The sequence below is a fragment of the Vanacampus margaritifer genome, chromosome 13 (genome assembly GCF_051991255.1).
Source record: "Vanacampus margaritifer isolate UIUO_Vmar chromosome 13, RoL_Vmar_1.0, whole genome shotgun sequence".
Lineage (NCBI taxonomy): Eukaryota > Metazoa > Chordata > Actinopteri > Syngnathiformes > Syngnathidae > Vanacampus > Vanacampus margaritifer.
In genome coordinates this window covers 23,704,648-23,722,609 of record NC_135444.1, presented here as the reverse complement: position 1 = coordinate 23,722,609, position 17,962 = coordinate 23,704,648, and the positions used below count along the sequence as shown (strand labels likewise).

Genomic DNA, 17,962 nt, shown 5'->3' with positions numbered 1-17,962 from the left:
AACAATCTGCATGGGTTGTATACTAGTCACAGGCAAAAGCAATACAATATAGGCTACACAGTTTGTTTTCACCGGGGGAAGCGTTGCATTGCGGAAATATCACAAATGCCCGGATGTTATGAATTGTCCATTGAAGCAAATGACAAAATACTTACATAAAAGTGATCTGGAGGAATGTCACGATTTAGGCACAAGACCTTTTTTTATGTGGTCGACACTCTCGACACGACTGGAATGTCAACTTTCAGCAGTGCTGTTACATCCTGTTTTATTTCGAAAGCCGTACCCGGAAGTGAATGGAAGTAGCATTTGACAGTACTTTAGCAGTTAGCATACGTGCAAAGCAACGCATCGTTTGGTTAGAAATGTGTCTCGAAGTAAAAATCTAGCAACGGTAACAATTTCTGTTGCCATGCCAAAAGTACAGCAACTAACGAGGTCTCAACTGTAGGGGACGAAGCACTTCAGAAACGGCGCCAAACGCGCTAAGGTGAGCCCTTTACTTATATTTGGATCACTAGCCTCATTGAATACAAACAAACACTTGTCAGGCTGCGTTTCTGGACGACGTAGTGGTGTTTGACACTGAAGTAGTGAAGGGTTCGGCAATATCGATGCATGTTTCAAGTTTGTAGAAGAAACTCCGTGTCGGACCGGTGCGTGTAGTGCTTTGGAGAAATCCAGCCGCTGTATCACTCATCGATAACTGTTACTCAGGTGTCGAACTTTGATCTCATCATATCGGCAAATATTATTATTATTTTTTCCGTTTCATGGTTTCACTTTCTTGAAACGCACCTTAAACTCATCAGCAAGCTCTGCATAAGCCTGATAACGACCCTGTTCATTGGAAGCGGGTGCGTTGGAGCAGGGAAACATCCAAAACCCGAGGACCGAGTTTGGACGCCACTTTTCTAGAAAATGATCCTCCCTACCAAGTATGTCGGGCATTTGGCTCAGAGGTTGATAAGCTGCTTAATTAAAGTGAATTGCATGTTTTGGGCCGTGTGTTTCATTTATTTAATTGATTTATTGGCTGCGTGAGTATGTGGCTATGCTCGTCAAAGATTTCAAAGCAAACTAGCAAAGATGCTTAAAACCCAGTGCAGTCTTGCTTTTCTCCAGGAGAAGGCACTATCACTGAAACGTCAAGAATCGAACCCATTTTCAAAGCAATTCGTCCAAACGGTCCGGTGTTTCACAAAAGTTTCATTAGACCATCACTAGGATGCTGTGGATTTGGATTCTGAACACATGAACAATTTCGGTGTTGGTCCTTGACTATTAGGCTAACGTTTCCCTTTTTTTGTGTGACTACTTTGGTCAGGTGAAATAATGGCGGACGACCCACAGAGGAACTTTCGCTCAGCTTATTATGAGAAAGTTGGCTTTAGAGGAGTGGAGGAGAAAAAGTCCCTGGAAATACTACTGAAGGATAACCCACTTGGTAAGTGACAAACTGTTAAAACACTGAGTGACTGATGGCCCTACTAACCAGAGAATTGAACGACAGTTTTGTGGTCAAATTGATGCACTTAATTCATTTCCAATATCATTCACTATGTATACAATGTGGAAATGCGATCCAATTAATTTATTGGAACTTTGTGTCTCTGAAAAGATCTTGACAAGCTGAGCACCTTCAGTCAACGTTTTCCCCTCCCGTCCATGTACAGGGTCCATGTGTGGAAAGTTTTGTTAGGTAAGACGCATGATAATATTGTGGATTGCACATGAGCTTTATTTAAATAAGATGCCGATTTTGAGTACAAGGAACCAATTTGAGCTTTGGAAAAATCAGGGATGTGATTTTTCCGCTAATTCGCGGAATTCCGCTTTTTTTTTTATCTCCCCCCCCCCAAAAAAAAAATCCGATTTTTATTTATTTTATTTTTTTTATAGTAGTTCATTGTGTATGCGCATGACTCCGACAGATAACATCTTCTGCTATAACAAAGACATTTGTGGTATGCTCTAATATGAGTTATTATTTGTTCATGAAATTTGAACTCTTCAACATTATTTATGTGTTAACTTAGTAATCACATTAGTTAGATATGATGATATTCTCAGTGATAGTTTTTAAAAGCAAAGGCAGTTCAATGTTTTTGAATGTGACTGATTTTGAGTTGACTAAAACTGCCATTTTATATGGGATAGTTCAATATACATTGAAAATTTATGCTGTTGTTTTGTCTATTTCTTTGTCATGTGAGTGCATTGAAGGTACTTAAAAACACGAAAAACCCATGAGCTCCGCGGCCTAGCTGGGTGCCAGCGGCCCCCAGACCCCCGGCTAAATTTTCAGATAATTTCACTTTGGTCAAATCGCATCCCTGAAAAATGGTGGTGGTGGTATTCCGGGGTTGCTCATCAAATGCTATCTGGTCGTATGATTGACAAGTAGATGATCAAAACTGTTTGCGTTCATTCTTCATAGTACGGCACTATATTGACTTTTTCTCTCTATGTGTTCTTCAGGCATCCTGCCGCCCCATAGCGACTCTCATACCCTGGTTGGAAACTACAGAAAGGAGCAATACCAAGACGTCATGGAGGCTCTGGAAGTGATGAGATACATCAAGTCCTCGACAGCCTCCACCCATGTGTACTTGCGTATGTTCCAGCTGGAGAGCCACATGCTCCCGCGTTGCTCGGAAATCTCAGCACCGGTAAGACGTTGCTATTATCAAATTCATATTCACACGGAAAATGGACAAGCCAACACACTGCTGCCAAAACGCAATCCTTCGGTGAAGGTTCCATTAGTTCCAGTGTTGTACGCGCGCATGCTGAGTGCGAATCTGGTTTTCAGGACAAAGAGAACGAGGACTTCCTGTCCATCAGTCAAGCGATGGAGGAGATTGTCGAGGATCCCGTCGACTGCTACTGGCTCATTAAAAGTTTCATCAGCCAGTTCCACACCAAGTTTGGAGACTCACTTCCGCATCTTGTAAGTGTCACCGCATTGTCAAAGGCTACACTTGCGCAGCAGGTTCAAATGCCCAATTCGGATTTATTGCCTTGTTTATTGAAGTGCATCTTAAGAAATTAGAATGTTGTGGAAAATATTTTCCCCCTCCTAGTGGTTTAAAAGTACACAGATTTTTTTTTTTTAAATATTATTTTTCAAAATAATTATAGCCAACCGGTAACTGAAAGTTGCACTTTTTAATTTGTCACCACTTCAAAGCGTAAATTCAAAAGTGTGTCACATAAACCAAGCAGTGTCCATTCAGCCTCAAGTTCCCGTGTGCGAATTTTTACACCCAATGAATCGGGAACACAATCTCGCCGATGTGCTCGCGGGTATAATCGTCTGTCATTCTGTGTCATCTTTGCTTGTGTAGCCGAAGAGCCTGGAGCACTACCTGAATCAGGAGGAGCCGGGCCTCCTCAACCATTTGAAGAGCTGCGGCGCCTTGGCGCAACTTCCTTACAACCTCTGGTTCCGGCGCTGCTTCGCGGGCTGCCTGCCCGAGTCCAGCTTGCAGAGGTGAGCCCATGAGCAGAGAAAAAAAAGAAAAAAAAAAGGAAAGGCCCGATGCTTGAATAGTATTGTCATGATACGAACATTTTTGACTTTACATGAAGTACTTCAAGACCGATATTGAATTGATACCTTGGTAAAAACTGAAAGCATTAGTAAAAGGCAGTGGAATAATAGATGACACCTAAACAACTTCACATAAAAAAAGATATAATTTTCAAACACAGTAAAGTGACATGAGGGAATAAAAAAGTGAAATATGTTTCATGTTAGGATGAGAAAGTTTCTCCTGTAGAACGAGGACGTTTTCTTCATGTTTGATTTATTTCCCCTCCATGTCACCTTTTGGGGTTCTAAAGTACGGATTTGAGAACAATTGACGTGAAACAATTTCAAGTTAAAACACGAGTGTGCTAATAATTTCCTACATATCCAGTACGGTACCAAAGTCTCTAGCGCAGCAAAAGATTTCATATTCAAGCCTTTTTGGCCAGTATAAAATCTCACTTGAATATTTAAGTTTCGACAACCGTTAAAAAGCAGTGAAAAACAGCTGTAATGAAAAAAACAAGAAAACCGTCCAACTGGTAAGACCCAAATGTCTAAACTCAGTACAGTCCAACTTCAACACTATATTGACTAACTTTAGCTGTTGAATTGGAGACCTTCATTCTGAAGACTTTTGTTCCGCTGAAGTGCAATACGGACTTAACATTGACGGCGCCGGGAACTTCAAGCGTATGGATCCCCTCCTAAACAAATGACATCGCACATCTGGATATGTTGAAAGAGTTTGGGACAAGGTGATCAGTGGCTCCTGCAAGATCCTGGTGTTTGTGGCCCTGGAGATCTTGCTCAGCTACAAGATTATGTTGCTGGGCGTCGGCCGACCAGAGAGCGTCGTCAAGTTTCTCTGCAACGTGAGTCGACGAGCGCGCCGGGCGCCAAAAAGCCGCATTTCGCGAGCCCTCGGCGTGCCGGCCTCACCTTGCGCTTCCCTTGCAGATACCGCAAGAGAACACGGACGCCATCGTCACCAAAGCCATCGATCTGTGGCACAAATATTGCGGCAACCCCGTGCATGCCATGTAAACTGCCGGCAAATCTGCGGCAAGCTTTTTCTTCAGACTTCCGCCTGGGACGACGGGCGTACGGATCGGCATCAAGAAACCAGGAATCGCTCGAAAGGACATTGAGAGGAGCGGGCTTGACGGGGGGGGGAAAAAAAAAAGAGAGAACACGCAGGCAAAATCACATTTCTTTCTTTAAGAAACCGCATACATCATAAAGTAGAAGACTCACAATAAATAATACATGCAGTTGTTCTGCGTTACAAAAACCAACATTTGAAACGTCACTTTCTTTGTTATTTACAAGGCATGTCATTCTGTACATGCTAGCAAGTAGCTTGGCAACACACACACACACACACACACACACACACACACACACACACACACACACCGATTCTAAGACTGGAAACAAAACTCTTTTGTGATTAAAGGAATACTTGATCTATTGAGCCATTTGCAACAGTAAGAAGATATTTTGTCTATAGTTAATGCGATAACTTTGTTATTTTTTATAAACCATTAATACCTTTCCAAACTAATTTTTCCACCATCATTTTCAGCCGACAGCAGGTGGAAACATTTGTTTCTAAATGTATTAATTGTACATGAAAAATAATGACATGATCAAATTCATTCTTTTTACAATTGTTTGAACTTTTTACTGTTGAAAAATGGCTCCATGAGTCAAGTATCCCTTTAAGGGTTCTATAAATAAACTTGACAAGCTTCTGAATGCAATTCAAAAACGGATAAATAAAGATCAATCTGAAATTATTGCACTGTTGAAGACGTTTCATTTTTTTGGGGAGAAGCAAGTGTTTGGGTGAATGTTGAACTCACCTGGAAGCAATGAAAATATTCTCACGACAACAAACACCGACATCGTTCCCAATTAGACGTCGTATCAAAGGTCGCAATTGTCCAGTTAAGTCTCATTGCACATCATCATTCATTTCGTTCTGCTTGTTTATGGAACACGGTCGTCGTACCCTGTCACAAATTCTCAACATAGTGCAATTTTCACACACAGAATAGAATCGAATTGTTGCTGGCTGCGAAGAGCTTCGCGACCTGAAGAAAATCGGGACATTGATGGCTATATGTAAATACGTCACATGTGAAAAGGTCCGTTACCGAATGAGTCGTTTTGAAGTCCAGTCTCCCTCAAATTCAAAAAAATTGGCACAGATTTGACTTGACAAAAGTGCAAAGTTTGTTGATACAAAATCGGACTCGGTCTAAAAACGACACTAAAAGGAGATTTGAAAGCAAAGTTTCCAGGTGTGCCGTCTGGGACGCGATCACAAGAGACGAGGGAGGCAGAAAGCCGTCCGACTGCCGCTCGCTTGTGCAGGAATGTTCCCTTTTAGGGCCGATGGAACCTGCAGAACAAATTTCATACTTAAGATACATTTCCATCAGTCATTTGGGGGGAAAGTGTTCTTCAATGGCCTAAATCAGATAAAAAAAAAACATAAAAGTTAGGTATTTAGGCCTACAAATGAGGCCTTGTCATACATGTCAACCCTAATTTGGTCCCACCTGTATTACAAACCCATAAAACCCTTATTTTCCCATAAAAATCCTTATGTCAGTTTTATCAATACTAAAGCTGTTTCATGCAATAACATTAATCTTACCTTACTTTCTTTCTTATATGAAGACATTGACAGTATCTTGTTCCAAATGACATTTTATTGCACAAAGAAAAAACCGATTTCTAAATATCACAGGGACGGTTGACTTTTTTGTTGCTTCACATTTCTCTCGTGCAACTTTGATTTCAAATGTTCTTTGACATCGTAAATGCCAGATGCCGCAACCTTAATGTCCCGTGAACAAAGCGAACATGATGCATACTCTTTACCTTAAATAAATCCGTCCATTCCGAACGAAAACGTCCGGTGTATCTTGTTTTTTTGGCCGGCCTGTCCCCCATTTTCTCAACCACTGCGAACGACTCGCAATTTTCGCGCTAACCCAAATTTCTTAACTTCGCATGTCAGGAAACTGTTAGAAGTCTCGCGCGATAGACGAGATTTTGTGACGGGTTGTTGTTTAAATCGAGCTTATGCACACGTGTAGCACGTAGCCGACAGTAAATACAAAATCAATTTAAAAAGGGTAAGCAATATATACTAATATTATTATTTTCATGAAAACAGTTAAATCCGTATTCATTTCCAAATACGCCCGTATGCTTTTGCAACACTTAAAAATCCGTAAGAAATACGGACAAACCTTATGGGGTTGACATGTATGCCTTGTGATGTACTAGTTCACATATCTTCCACTTTGACTGTAACGTAAACTGACATTGGATCATAATCCGTCACGTAACACAGGTCACATACATGCGCTGATAAATGATGATGCAAGTCTACCTGACACATTCTCTGACTTTCATCTCGTGCAATTTCTTCAGGCGCTAATAATGGATGTGGTAGACAAAATGTCCAAAGATTTTTTTTCTAAAAAGCCAACATTTTGCCCCAAAAAAAAAAACCGATTCTCATAAGAATCGAGATTCTCGTTTAGTAAGATTGAATAGCCGTTCTCCTCAAGGCGAACACTAATTAGCATTAGCGAGTCAGACTGGAGTTGATCATGATGATTCTTTGCACATCCAGAAATTGAAGCAGAAATGATTGCCAATCCAAATCATTTTGAATCGAAAATCGATTCTGAATCGAATGGCAGACCCTAAACCTTGATCAGATTTGACTTTGAACACAAAACTAATCATCTGATGTTTTAACTCTTTGACTGCCAGACGTTTTCAGAAAAGGGATGCCGTGGGTGCCAGCCGATTTAAGCATTTTGACTGATCTTTTGACTGATCTTTCAAGGTCCACAGTAAATTATGTGTTTGGACTATGGAAACACACATACTACCAAATGAAAGATTGGACTCTCATCTTTCATCAGAAAAAAAAGTTTGTTTCTACCTTATTCCGTTTTTCAGTAATCCACAATAGAAAATGGTTAGTTTCACCTCTGTTTTGAAACAAACGTCTTTTAACGTCTTTGGCACTCCTCCATAGGATTTTACCAAACGTTATTTAACGTTTTTGGCAGTCAAAGAGTTAAGTTAGTACCTGAGACGGAAAGAAAGCTGCAAAATACCTGGTGAGATGACGACTGGACTCGTGCACATCCATCTCGGTGCTTTTAAACTCATTCAGCTCTCTCCTTATGGCGGCCTGAATGACAAACAAAAGTCAAACCGCTAAATAAAATGTCATCTGATGTAGATGGTCCACACCGAATTGGAAGTTGTTGTCGTTCTGCAGAAACCTTGTCAGCAGCTGTTAGTCTGGTCCAGGGTTTATCGGCTCTCCTGTCGTAGTCCTGCGCCTCAGCGACTTCCACGTAGTCGCTAAAGCGAATGAGGATCTTTGCTTCTCGCAGCTCTTCCACTGTTGGCCTCTGGCTGAGCTACAGAACGGAACCACAAACTTGAACGACAACTAACGGACACATTTTTTTTTTTTTTAGGATTCCACTGAACAGTTGTCTTATGTTAAATGCGCCCGCTCTAGTCTTAGAGGGGGCGGCCATTTTGCCTTGCTGTCGATTGGAAAAATGACATCACGGTGCCTAAAAGGGCTCAGGTAACGAATGTCACGGCTCACCTATTTTGTGGGTGTGGTCAAGTGATGTTCACGAGCTCAGCCCTTGGGCGCTGTGATGTCATTGTCGGTCAACAGCAAGTGGCAAAATGGCCGCCTCCTGAGATGGATTTTAATGCTTAATTGCTATTCCACAAACTCATTGGCCTCTGTGATTTTCATCATACAACCAAAGAAGGTTTTGTGATGAAAGGTGTAAACTACTCAGTGCAACAATACAAGAAAAAATTGTTTAAATAAAAAAAAAAAAACTGGCATCTTCAATGTATAATTTCACTTTATTTTTTTTTTGTGTAGTAGGTTTTTTGTTTTGTTTTTTGGTGCGGGGGACAACCCAATGGTTCTTGGTTAAAATCATTTTCATGCATATGACAGATGTTACAATTGTACTAAAATCACACCAGTACAGATAAAACGTTGATGATCTCAGCATTTTGGCCTGAAACATTCACTTCACATTATTTCCTATGAAAGTTTTGAAATGACAACAATTTGGTAGTTAGCCACCATCAGATTATCCGCATATCGTCTTCAACACAATTCTGCCCAGCGCGTAAAGCTTATTAACTCTTTGACTGCCAAAAACGTTAAATAACGTTTAGTAAAATCCTATGGAGGAGTGCCAAAGACGTTAAAAGACGTTTGTTTCAAAACAGAGGTGAAACTAACCATTTTCTATTGTTGATTACTGAAAAACGGAATAAGGTAGAAACAAACTTTTATTTTTTTTTTATTTTTTATTTTTTTGAGCTCAGTATTGTTCATTCGATTTGACATCATCATTGCTCTCCTTTTCTTTTCTTTTTTTTTTTTTTAAAAATCCAACAAATCAATTAAAACATTTTTTAATAAGTGTTTTTTTTTTTTAAATACATATACATATATATATATATACACATATACACACACACACATATATATATATATATACCCTTTTTTTTGTATGTGGGTGAGTATGTGTATGTGTGTGTGTGTGTGTGCGAGCGTGTGTGTATTCATCAGTTCACCTAAAGCCCATTAAAAAAAAATCCCATACTAATAATATAATATAATAATAAATTGCCAGATGCAGAAACATCAATGTAAGTTATCACGATGTAGTGGCTCTCGCTAACAGACAGAATTAAGTAACCGGAATTAGGTTAAAAAATTCTATATACGTAGACCATGTTTCTATAAATTTTGATATTTGGTTTTTATTAAACTTTTTTTTCTGATGAAAGATGAGAGTCCAATCTTTCATTTGGTAGTATGTGTGTTTCCATAGTCCAAACACATAATTTTCTGTGGACCTTGAAAGATCAGTCAAAATGCTTAAATCGGCTGGCACTGGCGACGTCCCGTTTCTGAAAACGTCTGGCAGTCAAAGAGTTAATTGCTTGATAAAATAAACAAAAGCTAAAACTGTCACTTTTTTTGTACAGTAAATAAGTTAAAATCGGAATCGGGGAATTAGTACAGCATCATAATCGCATAACTGAATAAATCTGAAAGTTAAAAAAAAAAAAAAAAGTCTATCTATGACAAAATAATACAACGTCCAAATCGACTCAAGCCAAAGTGAACTCGAGTTGTCTTTTTGCTCTTAAAAAAATGACAAAACGAGGTGCTGTCATTTGCATCGTGTTCGCACAGATCACCACGGCAACCACGTTTCTCGTTCCGTCTGAATAATTGAACTGATCAGTTTGCTGGTCAAAGTCAGTCATCTGCTTTCTTACCTTTTTGGATAGATGTCTCTTGATCTCCCTCTTCTCTTCCTGCTCCTCCTGATCGTTTCGAGCTAAAAAGGAGAAAAAAAAAAAAGAAGCTGGATCTCGTAGGTGCTTTTTGTCTTTTGTGTTCTGTTTTTAGCATGAAAAGTAACGTACGTTTCAGGATATTCCTCTGTTCCAGTTCTTCAGCGGTTGGCCGTTGACTCAACCGTCTGGCGGGGGGGGGAAAGTTTTTCTTTTAGGGATTCATACAAGGAGCAGAGTGTGGTTTATGACACCAGTTTTGCTCTGTGTTTTAAAAGAACCGGACACTAATTGTGCAGGGAACAAATGAAAATGTACAAATACTGCAATATGTATAAAAACAAAAAGATTTTTTTGTCTTTTAGTTGTTGGAATTGTATTCACAATCATGTCAGTTTGCATCTCAGCCTAAATTGTGCTATACCGTCTTTTCTCGTGAATAATATGCACTTCGGTCTTCCATTAATAATCATTTGAAATGTTGGAATGTAAATATGCCTTATTTTATTTTTTCCCCCATAAAATGTGAAAAACGTTTTTATCGACCCTTCTACAATATAAGGGACAATTTAGGATAATATTTTGTTTTAAAAAAAAATTGCGTATTGCTCATGTGAAATGACGGATACTTGCGTCATCTATTTTGAGGCTCCAAATTGCATTTGACTGCGTGTGGGTGAGTGCGTGAGCGCCGGCGTTTTCTCCACCTTGTGAGCTTGGTCGCCGTTTGCTGTCGGGACTCGAGTCTCTCCTGGTCCGACTGCAGCGGCAGAATGTTCTTCTCCTCCAGCTCCCTCTTGGATGGACGGTTGCCGATCTTTATGGCTAACGAGTCCTTTCGCAACACCTTCAGCGCCAGCGTGCCTGCGTCGGCGATGTCAGCCGTCAACTTTCATTTGAGACCGAGAGATCCTCATCAAACACCTACTTGTAAACAATGCTTCATCATCATCATCGTCGTCGTCTTCCTCCTCCTCATCCACTTCTTCTTCCTCCTCTAATTCCTCGTCCTCGTCTTCTTCTTCATCATCATCATCATCGCCGTACATGACGGGTAGATCCTCATAGTCGGTCTCATTGGGGAGATTTTCCTTGTCGTCACATTCCATCATCACCGTGGGAACGGCGCGCATCACAGAACTGTGATTGGTGGGAAAGGGCAGAGGTCACGAGTGCTTGCTTATGGTCGCTATAAGTTGTGAGAGAACAGTACGCCTTATGGAAGAATTTAATGTAGTGTTTGTTTAAGGAATCGCAGGACTCAAAATGTCAGTCAAGTAAAAGAAACAATGTGGAAGATAATTTCGGTACAATATTCTGTTATCTACGGCAGAAATGTGGCGAGTTGACAACTATGAATCCATAATACGTGAGTCAAATGGTTTGGATCCTCACCTCTCGAACCTCTGCATGGTAAGGGCCAGGGTCTTGTTAAGCTCCTCAATGATTCGGCTGGGTGGATGAAGCGCAACCGGCAGCGTTCCGTAGTGCAGCGAGTGGCCGCCGGCGGGGGCGTGGCCGGCGGGGGCGGAGCACTTCTGGAAGGCCAGAAAAGGCGGCAAGGGTTCCGTGCTCCCCGCTGGTACGGAGATCATGAGCTTCTTTGGAGGTAGAGGGGGAGATAACTTCACCGACATGCACGGCAACTTTACCGGGGTGCCGTCTGTAAATAGACAAAAGGAATATGTAGCTTCGGAATTGCCAAAGCTCACCTGGGAATGTCGCGCAGGCGAACGTACCTGTGCTGTGGTTTGTGATCCTGGTGAAGGGTTTGGGCGGTAGTGCAGGAGGTTGCTTGTGTAACGTCGGAGGTCTTTGCAAAGTTGATTCCGTATCATCCCCTGGATACACAGAAGGCTTTTTTGTTGGGGGAGCCTGGTTCAGTTTTTGAGGGTGCTCCTGTTGACTTGGACCATCAGCGGGGTTTTCAAATTCCAGTAAACCTGTGGACAAAGCAAGGGAAGTCAAACACTACTCGTTGGCAAGGTCTTGGGTTTGAAGTTGGACTCTTGAGGATCACACTGAGCGGCGAGGGTAGTGAATGTTGATATTTTTCAAAAAGGTTCGTCCAAGGTCACAAAGATGCGACAAAAATAAAGTTTGCGACCATGAATGCTGTTGGCAAATGTCTTTGCGACCGTTTACAACCTCGAGCTACAGAATGATTGGTACGGAAAATAAACGGACAGTTGGACCGAGCACACACGAGGCCTCAATGTTGCCTACCTCCAGTTGCAGCCGCTCCTTCCATCGGCTCGGGACCTTCGGACTGTGACGAGCTGCACCCGAGCACCGGAGAACGGCCATTTTGCAGCTTCTCCTCGTCCCGTACAGATGACGATGAACCGTCTGCACAAGAGTAGGACGTCATGATTGGATGAGACACGGATTGAAAAAATGATGGCCTTACTCTATCGTGTATTGCATTCAAGGAATATGAGCTAAATGCCACGTGTTCTGAATTATAATCACTTGTTAGAAATTAATAAATCCCACTAAATACCAAGGACGTATTTGTATGTCTTTTAAAAATTCCAGGTACATATTTCTATCCATCCATTATCTGAACCGCTTATTTTTTTTAATTTCTTTACATTCACGTGGTAGGGTAAAGGAAGGCCTGACAATGCCTGACGTCCAATGAGAAATTCGAAGACCCACCTTTCTCATAAACTTCCTTCAGGACGCCTTTCTTGATCAGCTCCTCCCTGCTCTGTCTCGTCGACATTTTTCTCTCCAGCACTGAGAGATACCGCGGCAGATCGTAAGTGCACGTTAAGTGTCTTGAACATGAGGCGTTACGTCATCATTCTGCTTCGCTCTTCAGTTACTTCGCAAGAATATTTCAGGCTGAACCAACAGGGCATACAATTGTATATACAGTGAACTTTTTAAAGACTGTAAACAAATTTGACCGCAAAACATTAGCAAGCATAACTTGTAGTGTTGCTGTATCTGTTGTCTTGCTGTCCCGTCTTACTGTTAGATGCGTTTGGTGTGTTGTGCGTATACAGTATATGCTGTTAAAAAGCATCCGTATTGTTCTGTAAAACCCGTGTCCTTGTAAATGAATCTATTGTACTCACTTAGAGAATGATGACGATAACCAGTAGAGTGACAGAGTGCAAACGTGTTTTAGTCCTCACCAGCAGAGGTCTGCTTGAACTTTTCACTCTTCTTCTTTCTCCATTTCCAAGGTTTAAAGAGGCGCCCCAGGGTGGCAAATTTACTCCGCCGCCTAATTGGGGGGGTGTGCGTGCCAGGTACGAGTGAATCCGAGCGCATGGCTGCCAGCCGTTCTACTTCTTCAGCTGCAACACAGAACGAAACAAACAAAATGGTCTTGAACAAGAAAAATTGAGTCGATATTAAACTGCTTATATTCCATTTGTTTCAACATTTAAATATAGATGCTATTTGTAGAAGGACCCGTGCACGGGTTTTGTCGGTATTACCCAGTGAGGAGTACCCAGAAGCTCCAGCATCCAGAGGGACAGATTCTACCAATCAGTTTTTTTAGGTGCATGTTGTCCTTACCGGTCAATTCCAGCACTGCCCTGACGGATCGATTCTGGGAAGTGCCGCACTCAACCCTCTGTGAGGACTACAAAATTGCGTAATCCGACCAACGTGGACGATCATCCTGCGGCTCATTGTGTGAAACGTAGCAGATGATCTTTGCTCGAAAAGCATCGGTCTGTTATTCAGCCAACAAAAGATCTTTCATTATAAGCCTGCCGTGCAGTTTGCCATTTAACTCTTTGACTGCCAGACGTTTTCAGAAAAGGGAATGCCGTGGGTGCCAGCCGATTTTAAGCATTTTGACTGATCTTTCAAGGTCCATAGAAAATTATGTGTTTGGACTATGGAAACACACATACCACCAAAAAAAGATTGGACTCTCATCTTTCATCAGAAAAAAAAGTTTGTTTCTACCTTATTCCGTTTTTCAGTAATCCACAATATAAAATGGTTAGTTTCACCTCAGTTTTGAAACAAACGTCTTTTAACGTCTTTGGCACTCCTCCATAGGATTTTACTAAACATTTTTTAACGTTTTTGGCAGTCAAAGAGTTAAGGACCCGAGATTGTTTTTTACATACCGTACATTGGGCCTAATTTTTGTAGACTATCTTTGCGGGGCAAGTCTAGTCTACCGTGTTTGGGAGCATGTCGGGCTTCGCTTGGCGTTCCAGCAGCCGCCACGCGTCTCCCAATCTGGTGACAAGAAAGTATGCAAAAAGTAGGTCTAAGTGGTGGCGCCGGTAGTGCAACATGATTTTGGTGGATTTGGTCAATGTGTATGCGGACGTGTGGTGACTGTCATCGTATTTCATACAGATGACAACTGTGTGGTACAATCCCTCTGAATCACTCAACAAATTATTATCGTTATCACCTTGAAATTATTTGAATAGCATCCCCTTGAGCGATCTCATGTACGGACCTCAGCGAGTCCGTTTTCGCAATGTCAACGCTGTGTACGCTTCCACGGCCTTGATTTGAATGGTAATAAGGAGAGCCGCTTCAATTGGCCGTGAGTCGGCTGTGTTCCAAACCATGGTCGATGAGAAGACTGATGTTGTTGTTGAAGCTACTTTGCCGTTACATTACCAAGAGTACTGCATGTAAGTGTAGCGTGGTTGGTTCATCATAACTAGCTTTCTTGGTAGCGGTGGTTTACTTGGAAGTGACGAGGATTGCATAAGAGGGGCTAAAGGTTTGGCTACACGAACACGTGATGTTGTGGCTACAAATGCACAGAAGTGTGGCTAACAGATTGAAATGCTTTTTAGCCACTTTTTGGCTAAGAGGTTTGACGACCCAGTGCCAACCTTTGTAAGCTTTCATTACAAAACAAATGTTCGTTCACCAGCTCAGTAGTCGCAGTCGGCAATAGCATTCAACCCCCAAGTCTGCACTCTCTGACCCACTTCCCCTTCCAGACTGCTCCAGTCCGCTGAGTTTTGCGGTCAGCCAGTGTTAGCACCCTGATGTGACCAAACAAACGTTCCCATGAAAAACAAAACACTACATTCCCTCGGTGAAAACACCAGATGAATGGGAAATGAATCACATTTTCAATTCGGTTTGTAAACAACTCTGTTATCCTGGCTTGAATGAATTGTACTCGGACCCATCGGAGTGTGATGTGACACTCCCTGCAAACACAATCAGGGTCTCCTAGAACCCTGGTTCTCAGCCGCGATCCTCGAGTAGCCCTATCCAGCCTGTTTTCCATATCTCCCACAGCCAACACAGTTGTTTCAATTGATCAGCTAATCAGCAAGCTGCATGAAGCCTGATAACGATCCTCAGCTGTGTTGGCTGAGGGAGACATGGAGAACAGGCTGGATTGGGGCACTCCAGCAAACTCCAAGAACATGGATACAAATGTTGATCAGTTTTCCCAAGACCAAGCCGATATCTGTTCATGTCTTGTTTCGCTCAACACATCTCGAAAATATGTACAAAATACATGGTAGCTCCGCCCCTAAGCAGCAACCAGCATTTTGTGGTTAGAAGCTGATGATTTTACTGGACGTTCGGTTGAGAGAGGCTGGATTCCGTTTTTTGAACCTACCCTCTAAACTGAGAGGCGGATGTGCTTACCAATCAACCAACATTCTGCCACAAAGCAACAAAAAAACAAAGGGCACCCTACTTCTTTTATTTGGATTCATCTGCCACACACACACACACACACACACTTTCACATCCATTTAGCTTCAAAACGAATCCCTTTCCTCACGGACTGGCCTCAGCGTGTGTTTGATCAATACAAAAGGGCATAACAGCAGCATTTGTGTGAGCGCAGCGTGTGTGTATGTGCGCACATCTCCGTAAACGTGTGAATGAGAGTCGGCCTTTCTCGATGAGTCACTCGCAACATCTCCTTCCTGTCTCCATGTGTCCTATTCTGTCCGCTTCCATACAGGCAGTGATCTTATGGGAAAACAATCGTCATAAAACAGCTCTTAGCATGTAGCGTACATGTTTGTAAAATTCAAGCGACATCCCCCATGGCTAATGTGTCCAAAAATACACCACAAAGGGTCAGACTTAAAGTAACTCCACTAACAAATTTCAAATCAAAGCTTTCAAGCAAGCTGCAAAAGAAGGAGTAAGACGTGTAATAAAAGTCTAAAATGATGTTACTGCGAACATCCATCAGAAATGCGTTGACTTGCATATAGATTAAAAACATTTGGAAGCTCAAGAATGCCACAGAAATGTTGAGAAAAGCTAACTGCATCAGATGTGGTTGAGAAAAGTGGTCCCCAAGACCCGGACCACCCTCTAAAACTTTCCTTTTTCTCTTTGTAGCAGAGCATATATTCCCCAAATATGGAACCTGAGGGCTGAATGTTCTGCCTGAGGATTTTCTGGCACAGACCACAATTCATGGCTCTGTCAATCACAGCAAGTCGCCCGGGTCCTGAAGGAGCGAAGCGACCCCAAATCACTATCACACCATCACACTACCAGCACTATGTTTGACTTGGTATGATGTTTTTTTTTCTTTCTGAAATGCGGTGTTATGCCAGATGTAACAAGACACCGAAGCTCAACTTTTGGCTCATCGGTGTAGAAATCATTCAGATGTTTGTCTGTTTATTTTTTGGGTTTTTATATTATGAATATTTGGACTACACATGAAAACCGTACACATCAGATCTAAACTACAAAAGTGGGATGTTTTTTTTGTGTGTGTGTGTGAAAAACATAATCTACAATAAAATAGGTATATTGGTGTGGGTGAGGGCTTGACTGGTTAAAAAATAATAATACTGTATATAATGAGAGCATAACAAATTGGAGGAAGGTCCAAAGCAGATGAAGGGGGGAAAATATCTTCTGTAGATTTTGGTCATGTGAGAATCATGCAGCTGCAGCTTGCCTGTGCTCAGCTTCAGCAAACAGCAGGGGCAGCACTTTTCACCTCCCCTTCTTCAAGCATGCTTGACAAACTCAAATCAAGCATCGCCTACTGGCAGGAAGTGGTACTGTGATTGGTGAGGAACATGGTTGAGGACCTACACATTTACCCTTCCCAATATTTGTTTCTAAAAACAATACGGTAGCTTATATGTAATCCATCTGACATTATAGCATAAATGAAGATGGAAGAAAAGGTGGCATGTAGCCACGAGTAGTCGTCAATGCACGCCATGTGATTAGGATTGGTCTTTTTTATTTTTTTCCTGGGGGAGGGTTGAGTGCAACTCTGATGCAGTGGCGCAAGAGGGGGAGAAGCCGTCATTATGTGGAGGATCATGATCGCCGATCCAGATAGTAGCTTTGCTATATTTTCGTTTCAGCACCACAGGACACTGAACAACTGACAAGAGCTCATTTTCAAGATGCATATAGCAAGAAAACAATATTTCAGCTGCACAGCCTTTGCGTATCATCGTGGCCATGGCAACAAAGAAAACTCACTGTGTCAAGCACAGCATTAAACTAGCACCATTTGACATTTATGCCTTTTCCTCCCAGTTCACACGTGACGACGATGAAGCGTCACTTTCGGTTTGCGGTCCTTTTTTATTTGAGATCATTACCCAACCGGGATTTGATCTCCACGAATGCATTAAAAATCAAAGCACCCTATTTGGGAAGCTTCCACAGTGCATGAGTCACTGTGAGCTTCGTATCCTCCAACGTGCAGCGAGCGGAGCATCATGGGTACGGTCAGACCTGCATCATGAAACCCCAGAGTCATCGGGATGTCTCGGGGCTGTCAAGCGACGAGGATGCGTTTTACTATGTCCCCAAGAGGCTGTAGGTGTAAAACAAGATGATCTGCGTTCTGGCCTAATTCAATGTTACCTGTCTCCAGGTGCAAAGAGATCCTCGCTTCATTGATGTAAGGCGTGTCACTCTTGGAACGGACCCTCCGGATCGGTCTGCGGTCCTCCTGCTGCTCCGGAGCCGCCGCCGCCATGTCCAGGGCCTGCCAGTGGCCAGCCGGGCGACGTCCACAGGCGACCGGCGTGACGAGACTCCGAGCCGCCGCAGCCACTC

The 17,962-nt window shown here is 42.2% G+C and overlaps 3 protein-coding genes across 13 annotated transcripts in view; 1 reads left to right on the top strand and 2 right to left on the bottom strand.

Annotated features, from left to right (window-relative positions):
• The window catches only part of slc22a23b (solute carrier family 22 member 23b), a 41,754-nt gene extending 41,459 nt beyond the window's left edge, over positions 1-295 (bottom strand). For 6 of the 8 annotated variants that reach the window (XM_077583369.1, XM_077583368.1, XM_077583373.1 and 3 more), the window contains exon 1: positions 156-295. The gene's annotated coding sequence lies outside the window, so the exon portion shown is untranslated. The remainder of the gene's footprint in view (positions 1-155) is intronic. The other 2 variants (XM_077583370.1, XM_077583374.1) reach the window with 2 other exon arrangements.
• Positions 257-17,915, top strand: tbc1d7 (TBC1 domain family, member 7). Of its 4 annotated transcripts, none has more exons than XR_013296359.1 (8): positions 257-490; positions 1,328-1,447; positions 1,622-1,702; positions 2,482-2,672; positions 2,816-2,953; positions 3,351-3,496; positions 16,262-16,439; positions 17,778-17,915. XR_013296359.1 is itself a non-coding variant. In XM_077583384.1 (8 exons), exons 2-8 carry the CDS (start codon positions 1,336-1,338, stop codon positions 4,580-4,582), a joined length of 885 nt encoding a protein of 294 aa, XP_077439510.1. In that variant the 5' UTR covers positions 257-490; positions 1,328-1,335; the 3' UTR covers positions 4,583-5,337. The 4 variants fall into 4 exon arrangements, 3 of the variants coding, with proteins under 3 accessions (XP_077439510.1, XP_077439512.1, XP_077439511.1); XM_077583384.1 differs by lacking the exons at positions 16,262-16,439; positions 17,778-17,915 and adding exons at positions 4,281-4,410; positions 4,496-5,337; XM_077583385.1 differs by lacking the exons at positions 257-490; positions 16,262-16,439; positions 17,778-17,915 and adding exons at positions 563-938; positions 4,281-4,410; positions 4,496-5,337.
• On the bottom strand, positions 4,737-17,911 carry phactr1 (phosphatase and actin regulator 1). Its single transcript, XM_077583376.1, has 13 exons — positions 17,768-17,911; positions 13,081-13,245; positions 12,596-12,676; positions 12,161-12,283; positions 11,674-11,877; positions 11,330-11,597; positions 10,863-11,074; positions 10,642-10,798; positions 10,067-10,122; positions 9,917-9,978; positions 7,861-8,001; positions 7,690-7,766; positions 4,737-5,945 (listed from the first exon to the last, which is right to left on the bottom strand). The coding sequence occupies exons 1-13, from the start codon at positions 17,880-17,882 to the stop codon at positions 5,930-5,932; spliced, it is 1,677 nt and encodes a 558-aa protein (XP_077439502.1). The 5' UTR covers positions 17,883-17,911; the 3' UTR covers positions 4,737-5,929.
• Positions 17,916-17,962: the final 47 nt, after the last annotated feature.

Excerpts from the sequence above, each read along its gene's own strand:
- tbc1d7 (XM_077583384.1), top strand. The coding sequence starts at position 1,336 with ATGGCGGACGACCCACAGAGGAACTTTCGCTCAGCTTATTATGAGAAA. Across the intron at positions 1,448-1,621 it reads ACTGAAGGATAACCCACTTG|ATCTTGACAAGCTGAGCACC; the intron begins GTAAGTGACAAA and ends GTCTCTGAAAAG. Across the intron at positions 4,411-4,495 it reads TCGTCAAGTTTCTCTGCAAC|ATACCGCAAGAGAACACGGA; the intron begins GTGAGTCGACGA and ends CTTCCCTTGCAG.
- phactr1 (XM_077583376.1), bottom strand. The coding sequence starts at position 17,882 with ATGGCGGCGGCGGCTCCGGAGCAGCAGGAGGACCGCAGACCGATCCGG. Across the intron at positions 11,878-12,160 it reads AGGAGCGGCTGCAACTGGAG|GTTTACTGGAATTTGAAAAC; the intron begins GTAGGCAACATT and ends CTTTGTCCACAG. Across the intron at positions 10,123-10,641 it reads ACGGCGACCAAGCTCACAAG|ACGGTTGAGTCAACGGCCAA; the intron begins GTGGAGAAAACG and ends CCCCCCCGCCAG.